Here is a 12140-nt window from a genome sequence, read left to right as displayed (position 1 = left end):
ACGTGTAAACTACACGATTTTCGAAGACGGTTTTTTTTTTTGAGAAAACACTCCAGATATCGAAGAGAGAATTGAGATGGAAAAAAAAAAATCGATGCGTTCGATAAAAATTGTTGGAGTTTGACGCGATCAAGCTTTAGCCCGAGTAATATTCAATAGGTCTTGAGTATTCGAACCATTACTCGTGTTATAGGTCTAGCACCGAGTAAATATCCCATTGACTTAAATTCTACATATGAATTCAAGGCAAATATCCATTTCTTTTATTTTATCTGTTATTTCGCTTTCGCATTTCGCATCATATGGACAGTAGGAATGTGATCATTAATTATGATGATCACAGAATAATCTAAAACGATCACTGTTGATATATATTGTGACTTTATTTACAATAAATCAGTGTTACAGTTTGACAATTAAAATTAGCGCCGAACAAAAATGTATGTGAGAACTGTTTCTCTCAACTTATTGCTGTTGTAAATTGTAATGGCATGACCTGATGCCGGGACATTACAAAGACTTTACAAAAATAAAATAAAAAATATATATAAAGGAAATTGTGGGACTCATGGGTGAGTCTCCTACCACTTCCAAAATAGGCTCAGTAACGTAGCCAATATGTCCTGCGCCTGAACCAATTGTAGTCTGGTAATCCCTTAATTGGCCCCATTGCTGCAATCGCGATGTCCTAAACCAAGGTGATTAAAACATATTAACGCTACACAAATTATTGTGTAAAAAAAATCTCATTACTGAAATGAACACCATAAGTTAGCAAGAAAGCACGTAAAAGCAGCACAGTTTATAATTGACAACCTGATACGGAGTATAATATTAAGTGATTATAGGCTTAAATATGTCCAAATAAAAATGAATGCATGTTCGGCTACTCTTTTGTTGGGTTGGTCTCACGCTGTAGGAGAGTAGTTGCTATAAAACTAATATTGGAGCAGATGATGAACTTTGTCCGAGCCGAAAGAGTATGCAGTATGACAATAAAGCAGCAAGTCATCTTTGCGCCAATGATAGGCAAGAGCGTGAACAGCGATTGTAAAGCTTAGATGAAAAGTTGTATGGATGTAATAACATGAGCACTTACCTTGTCAAATAAAAAGCGGTTTGCTACACGCTTCACAGTGCTGGCATCCACAGCATCAATTCTTGCAAATAATTCAGCAAACGGGATTCTACGTCCATAAGATAGCAACTGCAATTTCAACCCAGGAAAAAAAATAAGGCTCAATGCTTCGGAGACCGGCTTATATGAACTCATGAATGAGAAATGATGTTGAAACAACCAAATTGTAAGCATATGATTACATTTCAAAATGTCTCCAATGACGGATAAAATAAGATCAATACAATATAACTACTCACACGACAACAACATATATGACAACATATATTACTCAGTCATAATATAAGTTGATAGCAAAAACACAAGGGAGACAAACATCACCGCGAGACCATGCGAGGTTTAAGAAAGTTTTGGGAAATTTAAAGTTTCATGGCTATGATGTTTCCTTGCCCCCTCCCCATCCCTCACAGATCTCTAATTCAACAGCTCGAAAGGCTAATATCCTAATGCCAAAGTTTAATTGCCTGTATCCTCAACCGGCCACAATAACAATTTAAAGCAACATTTTTAAGGGCCAAATGACCATATTGGTAAAAAAAGTGGCAAGTATGTGACATATTGGTAAAAAAAGATTACACATGCGACAAATTGGTAAAAAAAGTGAAGTGCAAGTGCCAGATTGGTAAAAAAATATATCGCAAGTAAATCCGCTTATTCTCGTTATTTTTTTACACGCTTTGGTTTTACCAATGTGGAAACGGGTAATTTTAGAATTTATTACGTCTTTAATAAGGAAATCACAAGTAGGATAGTTCATAATTACCACTAGGGGAGATAACGAGCCGAGTCCGGGCTTGGACTTGCTTAGCTTTTACTCATGAAACAAAACTCGAGCCGTTTTCGAGCTTATCCGAGCTTGGAAAACTTGTGCTCGTTATCATACTCGCAAACTTAACCAGAGCTGGAGCTTTCGAGCTCATGACTAAGCCTATATATAATTGTGATTTTATATTTTTTTATTATTCATTTAAATAACCTAATTCAAAGATTATATATATAAAATATTGGGTAAATCAATGAAAACATTTGATATGGTTAAACAAAGATATAACCATGATAAATATTTTTAAAAGTTGAGATCAAAATATTATTTTATCACACAAGTTTGACTAGAGACGCCAATCGGGTCAGTGATATGGTTATACAAAGATATAACCATGATAATGACCTAACCCGATAACGACCTTACCGAACTCGACTCTACGCTCAAGAGTCGGGTGACTCGATATGACCCAAACCTGATAAACTCGACCCGACTTTACCCGTCCCAAACCCAACTCGACTGACCCGATTGGTGCCTTCAGCTCAGTCGGGTTTGGCAAGGGTAAAGTCGGGTCGAGTCCTATCAGGTTTGGGTCATATCGAGTCATCCAACTCTTGAGCGTAGAGTCGAGTTCGGTCAGGTCGTTATCTCCTATATAATGATAATTATGAACAATCCTACTTCTGATTTCCTTGTTAAATACATATTAAATTCTAAAATTACCCGTTTCCACATTGGTAAATAACCGAAGCGTGTAAAAAAATAATGACAGTAAGCGGATTTACTTGCGATACATTTTTTTTACCAATCTGTCACTTGCACTCCACTTTTTTTACCAATTTGTCGCATATGTAGTTTTTTTTTACCAATATGTCACATACTTGACACTTTTTTTACCAAATTGGTTATTTGGCCCATTTTTAAGTGGAACCCTCAACCGGCCACAATAAAAATTTAAAGCAAGTAAGCAAGAGAAATAAAAGATTTTTCACCTGCCGCCCAATTTCTTCAGAGACAGCACCGATTTCATTACTTTGAAGGAGAAGATGGGACTTGAGCTGCACACAAACAAATAAAGTCAGCTCATAAGAGTCATAAGAGTATAGCAGAGGACTTTGGAGTGTAAAATTATAAAGAATAATCACAACTAGTATATAACCCGTGAAATTCACGGGACTACAATATTGTGTGTGGATATAAAAAAAAATTTAGACATTATAGTGCGTAAGATCATATGAAACTTCAGACCAAGAAATATGAAATATCAGTTTTTTAAATTACTAAAACACAATTTATAAATTTATGAAAACAATATGTTGTTATTGTAAATAGGAAAAGGTTTACCTATACTCGAATAATATTCGTTTATTCGATTAAAATGAATGATGCGAGTATAAATAGGAAATGAAATTTTATATTCATTTATCAGAGTCGGGCGACCACGGGCGGCGGAACCGGGGTTTTGGCCACCGAATTTATAAGTTTACTAATAAAATTCAATACAAACCTCGACGTGTACTACACTTATACATTCATATTTGGGGCCTCATTTTTTTGTGGTTTACCGGGCCTCCATTTACTTTAAAACGCCCCTATTGAAAAGGATTATGATAGTGATAGATGGTGGGTAACCTATTTCTCGGTAAATTATGTTAGTATGAATGATGTTTAGTTTAAAAAAGTAGAATACAATGGTTTTGGTACACCTCCTATCAATACTATATATATATATTCTAGAAAACAAGGACTTCAATGTAATTAAATAAATCTATACAACTTAATTATACTATATAGTTTTTAATCGATAGCAATGTGTGATGGACCCGACCAAGGGACTTTAATGTAAATATTATATAGTTTTGGTTGAAGTATAAATTTAGAGTAAATCAAAATATGGTGATTTTCCTTAAAATAAACATGCCCCACTTATGTTATTAATTATTATCATCATATAATTATACAATTATTTAACATACACAAATATAGTATAAGTAGGTTATATTTTGGAAACTATTAAAAGGTAAATAAATCAAGCTAGATTTACAAAAGATATAATATTCTATAATTATTTTGATTTGATTTAATGCATACATGTAATATATTTATATAAATATATAACCTCTTAAAATTATATGGTTAAATAGTAAAAGTAATTATGTTAGTAGTAAAAATAATTGCACTAACATTGGATATAATAATATGTTAGTAATCACTCATTTGAATAGTCAAAGTAACAACGGGAGTAGTGAAATTATCAATATTCATGCCGCAGTAGTGAAAGTAACAATAATTACGGCGGGAGTAATGAAATTAACCGTAGTAATAACAAATGTAATAAAAGTAACAATACTAACAACAAAAGAAAGCATATATGAACAATTAGCTAACTAATCGATTTAAGTAAAATATTAATAGCGGAAGTAGTAAATTTGTCTCATAATTTATTTCATCGTAATTTTAAGATAATGGCATAGAAAAAAATATTATAGATAAATTTATGAGTTATGCAACTCTAAAGTAGTTTTATTTAAAAATAAATTTTAATGGTAAATAGAGGTAGCCCGGGAGCAGCCGGGCACCAATACTAGTAAGTACTATTCTTAAAACTTGTCCAATTCAATTATGTGAAGGAAATATTAAAAATTGGTGTCAATTCCAAAAAAAACAATATTATATAGAAAAATTATAGTCTAAATATATTTTTAAATATAAAATCAACATAAATTTTACTTATCAATTTTGTGGATCTTAATTTCTTTCGTGCTCAATGTTATTCTCTTTACCGTAGTCTAAACAAATATAATAATTATTATGTGAGACCTAGAGCTAGCAAGTCTGATCAGACCCGAACCCGAGTAAACCCGACCCGATAGAATGCAAAAATATTGCAAACCGACTCGATGACGACTCGTAATCCGACACGACCTGATAGTTAGTGACCAGAACCTCCCGGCCCGATATGAACCCGACCCAGTATTGTCCGATAATTATTAAGCTTAATATTGATCAAATTTAAAGTGATTTAGTGTTTAGTTTAATACGTTTGATTTAATAATGAACTAACTTTAATGGTTAAGAATTGAAGTAATGCGGTAAAATCGCTCGCCCCGATATTGACCCGACTCAAACCTAACCGGACCCAATACATCGTTTGACCCGAAATGACCCAACCCGAACCCGACTCGGCCCGAAAGAGAAGGCTTGCCCGATCTGGGCCGATCCCGATATGACTCGACCTGACTTGACACAACCCAAACCGACCCGACTAACCTGATTGTCACCTGACACCGTTTAAAATTGTGAGATAATCCTATTGTGTTACCCAAATTGTTGTTTTTCCTATGTATTTTGCTTTTGTTTTATTGTAACTACTTGACTCGTCTTTAATTTAAGACGGATATACCCGTCTAAAATAAGAATTTTTGTAAATACACACCATTGTTGATTTAAAAAGTGGGTATCAAAACATTTAGAGTGCAATTTTTTTTATTTTTTTTAGAAGTAAAAAATAAAGTATATCCTAAAAGTAAAATGGGTAAGGAAAAAAAGAGTTCATATCATTGGTAAAAATCTTCATATTAAGGGACAAAGGCAAATTCACCGATCAAACTTAAATCATAGAAAATGAAATTTGACAGAAACCTCATTGTTGTCTCCAAAAATATGATAAAATGATGTTAGAACATGGTTGAATTCCATCGTATTAAATGTTGTGCTAGAAGATGGTTTTGGTGCGTATAGTGCGATGATGGTAGATTGGTATTCTACGTCTAGTCGTCCGTAGTGGACAATGGCAGTGTTTTAGCTGTGGGCGGAGTAGGGTCGTTAATGGTCCATTGGCCGACCGTCGAAACTCGGCGATGAGGTTAAAGGTCCATTGGTTGTCGTGATGACTATCATAGTCGCGGTGGGCATATTTGGGTTGTGGCGGTGGTGGTTGGCTAGTTGGGTTTTGATTGGTCGTGATGACCGTCAATACACGATAATGGTAGTGGCTTGCGGGTGGTGATCCGGTTTGGCGGTTGCTCGAGTGGTAATTTTGTCACGGTTAGACACTTACTCAGGCGATGGTGGTCGTTTGGGGAATTGGGGTTGTTATTTTGATTGTGGTTGGGGTGGGTTGTTGATGGGTGGCTGGTTATGAGTGATGGCCGGTGGGCAGTAGAAGGTCGGGAGGAGATCTGATTGGAGGATTGTGGTCAATGTACGTAGTAAGGGTCTACGGGATAAAGCGTGAATGATATACAGAGTATATACTTGCCATGTAATCATTGCTTCACATATAAGATGTCATGTCAGCGGTTATGTTAGAAGATTAATATATAGAATGATGATTTCATCGATGAAAGAGTCTCGTCTTAAAATAATATTGCACAATGTACCTCAGATGCAAATGATTAAGTTAATGAAAGAAAACACTAAACCACATCCTAGAAGCTGCTACCTCACAATGGAACAAGTTTACACAGTAATGGGTAAAAAAAAACAAGAAAGTGAAGCATTAGGCAATAGGGATGACTAAATGAGGACATCTACCATGTACCTGATTACGAGCACGGATAACATCATCGTCTGAAACCCGATAAGACAACTTGCTTATTTCATGCATAATTCCATACGAAAGATCATCCAAGCAGTCCGGCTGTTGGTAGACGAAATGAAAAATGTTGCAAAACATTTAGTGCTGAGTATCGGCAAATGTTTACTATCTTATATAATTAACAAACAAACGAGGAAAGATTCTAATAAGAAACATGAATCAAATTCACCAAGTAGACAACAGATGATAAATAAAAAAACAACAGGTGCAGGAATCTGTAAGCAGTATGATCTTCACAAACCTTGGCAACAGCATAAATCCCAAAGAGACCTGTGTCCTTGTAACTGATATTAAAGGTCTTGATGCTCTCGGCAATTTCATTAATGGCAACCCTCTGGACTAGCTGTGACCTATTTGAGAATTAAAGGTAGCTAAGTGTCACAAGGAAAATGGTGAGTTTGCAATAATATGAATACAAAAACAAAAGCAAATGCTTCCATATTATGAAAAAGCATCCATTGAGTCTTGTAATGCACTTACCAAACAAGCAATGTCTACTAATGTCTAGAATCTAACTAAACGCAACCATTACGAATTGAGAGATGTGATTGCTATTCAAACTCTTACCAACACCCATGACAAAGAATAAAATATCAGAGCTAGCAGTGAAAAACATACCCAGTGTGCTTTCCAGCCCCATCTGTTTTGCTCCACGAACCAAGCATAGTCTGCATAACCATCAAGGCAATAGAGTCCGGGTCCTTGCTAGAAGTTCCTTCAAATGCAACCGCAAAGCGTGCAAGAGGAAGATCATCATCAATTATTCGAACCTGAGTTTATTGATGGATAGATTAAGAGACAATTTAGATTAAAAACAAAAAAAAGGTCATCATAAGCGAACAAGACGACTTGTATGCCAAATAACTTAACGGACAAACCTCCGATCCAGTAAAATTCACAGGGTCACTAGCAACAAGCTGAGATGTTGTTGTGGGGTTAGCTGACAGCTTAGTGAAAACCTTCTTCACTTGTTCCACAAGTTCTTCATGCTTAACAGCTCCGCAGGCAGAAATCACCTGATAAAAATATGACAGAAATATTCATCCTTAAATGATCGTCTGCATAGGATTCTTCTCTCAACATGCAGAGTGACAAATCGATCGCATTATGAAACACAATAAATAAAAAAACTTATCCAAGGAGCAAAATTAGATACTCCTACTATTCAACTTGGTTCTTTACTCTTTTTAAATAAATAAAAAAAGGGATGCACGTCGATGGCAACAGAGACTCTCTTGTTTACATTTAATTGCTTGTCAAAAATAAATCCAGCGGAGTAACTCATGAAGGAAGTGGGAATACCATCCTATGAGCCGCACAATGAGACAAAATGTAGTTTTGAATGTCTGCTTTAGTAATTGAACGTATGTTATTCACCGGTCCATGAATCGTCCTACCAAGAGGAGTATACTGAAATGCAGTTGCATGGAGCTGGTCAAGAATAACATTCTCACCATCTGCGTCCACCTATAAGAAGGGCGTAATTTCAGTAACCAATATACAGTAAACACAAGCAGTGAACTAAGAATAAGATAGCCTGTTCTAAGGTTTCAAACTTTCAAATATGCAACAGAGTTATCCGTCACAGCGTCAATCTTCCACCCTAACAATGAAAATAGGCAGCTAGTAGAAAAGCAAAAGAATCATGCTTATGGTGGTCACACAAACGATAGAGAGGAAGCAGGCCAAGTGCCCCTGAAAATAGAAGACAAAAAACAACAAGTAACAAAAAACTCAAAACGCAAAGCGAATTACAATCTTCATTTGGAGACTTCGAGAGTAAACTAATTGTCATCATTATGCATAAACATCATAGTATCATACTGGGGATACCAAAAGTCTAGAAAAAAGAATGAATTTAATCCATGAAAACAATTACTTTTACAAAATAGAGAATCAGTAGTGACTAATAAAATTACAGATGACCTCAAACACATCAGACATTTTGCATTGAACCGTTATAAACACATACGAGTAAAACGTAGAATTAAAAACAAACTAAAATATTAGTAGTAGCAAAACATATCGAGGAAAAGAATAAAGTACTTTATGTTTGGTGTAACATAAAAGGGCCAGTAGCTGTAAGCTTGTAATCATCTTGTGATGGTTGTAGATATTTGTGAAATTAGCTATAGTAACAGATGGATCCTTTGGAAAACATGGAGCAAATGATTTGAACTTTGGGTACTTTGTAACAGATGTCTCCTTTGCTTATAATTCTAAATCACCCCACCGCAAAAGAAGAAGAGAAACTAATACCGCCATCATCATCATCAATGCCTCACTACATTGGCACTCGAGATACAAATAATCGACGACATTTCCGGCCCAAAGACATTTTTCCAGAGCCAGCAAAACCCTTGAAACACTTTCACATATATGATCATGCCGCATCAATTACTAATTACACTGGCCAATCATAGGGTATTAGAGACGAGTACTAAAGACAATCAGTCGAGCCTTACCTTTATTATTTAATCATCAATCAAAACACTCAAGTACATACAGCATCCAATAATACTATTGAAGCCACCCTTCTAGGAAGACCACTTCTTCTAATCAAAATCCCTTTATCGTGAAACCATTTGAGAAAGAAGACCGGGCCTAGCCTATGCACAGCACAGCCCACTTCCATCTCTAGGAATTTCCTGGAGATAGTTCAAAGTCAGCTTACCCCAAAAGAATGAGAGAATTTAATACCATCAGTGTAGCATCATTATTATCAATGCCTGACTGACTATGGGGCTTTGGCAGTCGCACATACAAATATTCGCTGACATTACATCCCATATAGCTTCCACAAACATTGCTTCTAACCAACTATCCTACTACAGAAACTGCATCAAACCTAAACCTTCAATCCGAAAGCTAATCTAGTTCTAGTAAGATCAATCACAACACTTGACATAAATAATTTAAATCATAATTTGGAATGAAAAGCATAAGTAATAGGAGAATTATACTTTTTCCTTTTCCTTGAGGATGACATCGCGAAGCTTAGCAATCATCTCGTCACTCAAATCCAAATCCTGCAAAATACGACCCAAAAACTCGACACCCTTAGGTAATCTATCCGCCGAAAGCTGAGCCGAAAACCAAGTGCTCTCCCGGTGGGTAAACCCATCCAAATGGGCACCAACATCGGCAGCATCGACAGGGACAGATCCGAGAACGAGGTGGTGAAAGAAATAGGCAACGCCGGAGGAATGATCATCGTCGAAACGGGAACCAGAATCGAGAAGGACTGAGACGGAAGCGGTGCGAGAAGAGAGGGATGATTCGGAGGCGACGCGGAGGCCGTTGGGGAGGACGGTGAGTTTAGTGGCAGGGAATTGGAGAAGGTGTGTGTGATCAGAGGTGGTTGGGTGAGGTGATGCGCGACGGAGAAAGCGGGGGTCAGGATCGTTAAGACGACGGAGTTTGGATTTGACGCTGTCGGAGATGCGGTCGTAGATCATTAAAGGTGGTGCTAGTGTTGGAGTGGTGGTGGGTGTGAGGGTCGCATGGTGTCGAGTGGTTGATTGGAGGAAGTGGCGCGTTCGCCGGGTTAGGAGTCGAGTTGACATTTCCTAATTCCAAAACCAGGGGAGATATATATCAAGAGAGAGGTGGAAAGTGTGAAAACTGAAAGACTGAAATGTTTTGATGATGCTCTTCTCATGGAGGAATTCGAATGGGGCCCTTTCATTAACTGCCACCTTTTCTTTGATTTTACAGCTATTAAATACTCCTTATTCAATCATTTCCTCCCATACTGTTTTCATGATAGTGGAATTTCCGTCCCTCTTTCTTTTTTGGAAGATTTTATATCTGAGTTAGAGTGTTTTGTGTGGTACCTAAAATAATGTGACGTAACCTATTTAAATATGACGCGTAATATTTTTAATGTGGCATGGCGATTTAATCTGACATAGATTATCAATTTATTATTACATGGCATCAATTTAATTTATTTATCTATAAGTTAATTTAATTCACATATCTATAATATAAAAGGATATTAATTTAATTTATGTGTGGACAAAGCCACCCGCGCCACGCGCACCCGCGAGTTGGTTTCTAGGCGGCACTTCTCCCACGGAACTCCGGCGCGAGCCAAAGCACGTCAAGGGTCGTTACCGATTTGTAAGTCATTGAAACCGGTGAAAGGTTTGACAAGCCTGCATTTATGGAGTCGCCACCAATTTTTATGGAAAATTGGAATCGTTCGAATATTTCGCGTCATGTCAAGACACAAAGTAGTGACATGAACACTAAGAAATTTGTTACCCTTGGCATTCTATGTCTAGAATGACTCTCATGATGCCAATGAATACGGATGTTCACAGAGATCTTGAGTAAGGGGCGAGGGTATGTATTAGGAAGCTCGTTTATTTGAACAGTAATCTCGCCCGCCTCGATAGCGGCCTCGACTAATGATCAGGGAAGTTGTTTATATTAGATATGTCGTTAGTTGTATGCATGCAATGCAACATCCACGTTTTAAACCTAGCATGTGAGAATTAGACTAAGTCGGTTGGCACGTAATTTAACAATTAAATGGGTCGAAGTTGGAATTTAGGTTGATTACATGTGTATGCCAAGCAAATAAATCATACAAGATAAACATGAAATAAATAAATTACAAAAAAAAAATTACAATTGAATTACAATGGATAATTTGAATTTACGTCATAAGTATGCCAAAAAAGGGAGGGGTTTGGAAAGAAAATAAAAGAACGAATTTAAAATATGAAACTACGTCGAGTTATTAGTGATAATACGAAATAATAGTCGATTAAAGCCTTAAACCAAAGCTACATCGGAACGAGGCGAGTTCAAAGGCAGAAACCACCTCAGAACAGGCGCAGCATCTGCTGCGTCCCTTAGAAGAGGCGCATCAGACCGTGCGTCTGTTCCTGAGTTGAGTTTTGACTGTGAAAGTCAGACTCGTTAAATCGTTACTATTCATTGGTTAGTTAATGTCGATTATTGGTATATAACTCAAGTGGAAGTGATTTAATCGTATTACATGCACACGGAACCGTCATAAAGCGATAAAAGGTGAATAAACAAAATATTACAATAATTTACAAGACAATTTATGCGACGTCGGAAACGAAAAGGGCAAAATTTGAAGATGAATCAAGATAGAAACTGGAAAATAAAGGATTGATGAAGAAACATAATGGAAACCATATATCAAAGACGAATTCAACGGACTTGATATGAACAAATCGAGCCTCTTAAACCCGGGTTCGAATTTAATGACGAAAACCCGCAAATATTAATTATAAGGGATTTAAGTCGAAAAGGATTAATTTCACAAACTGAAAATATGAGAATTGGAGAAACAAAGGTAGAAAAACGAAAGACAAAAAGAAACAGATACTCGAGGAAGAAGAAGAAGAAGAGCAGCAGCAGAGAAGCAGCCTTTGGAAGAGGCGCAACAAATGTTGCGACTGTTCCAGAAGGCGCACCTACTGGTGCGTTTCTTCTTGGTCGTCTTTTGCTGCTGTTTTGCAAAGATAAATTAAAAAGGTTGTTTTAAAATCGGTTTTGAGCATACTTGTGATATAAATCCGTACATTAATTAATACAAAATAAAACATAATAAAGAAAATTGGGATTTACACCCTCAGACTTACATGTTTGACGAA

At 36.5% G+C, this 12140-nt stretch overlaps 1 protein-coding gene across 1 annotated transcript; it reads right to left on the bottom strand.

The window, feature by feature from the left end:
- Window positions 1–345: 345 nt before the first annotated feature.
- LOC141623432 (putative mitochondrial-processing peptidase subunit beta, mitochondrial) lies at window positions 346–10194 on the bottom strand. The gene is made up of 9 exons (XM_074439541.1): window positions 9465–10194; window positions 7804–7968; window positions 7380–7517; window positions 7120–7271; window positions 6743–6851; window positions 6445–6543; window positions 2894–2959; window positions 1100–1207; window positions 346–688 (listed from the first exon to the last, which is right to left on the bottom strand). The coding sequence occupies exons 1-9, from the start codon at window positions 10065–10067 to the stop codon at window positions 602–604; spliced, it is 1527 nt and encodes a 508-aa protein (XP_074295642.1). The 5' UTR covers window positions 10068–10194; the 3' UTR covers window positions 346–601.
- Window positions 10195–12140: the final 1946 nt, after the last annotated feature.

Source organism: Silene latifolia, chromosome X (assembly GCF_048544455.1).
Source record: "Silene latifolia isolate original U9 population chromosome X, ASM4854445v1, whole genome shotgun sequence".
NCBI lineage: Eukaryota > Viridiplantae > Streptophyta > Magnoliopsida > Caryophyllales > Caryophyllaceae > Silene > Silene latifolia.
Note: the sequence above shows the minus strand (reverse complement) of the source record. Positions and strands in the feature narration are given on the sequence as shown.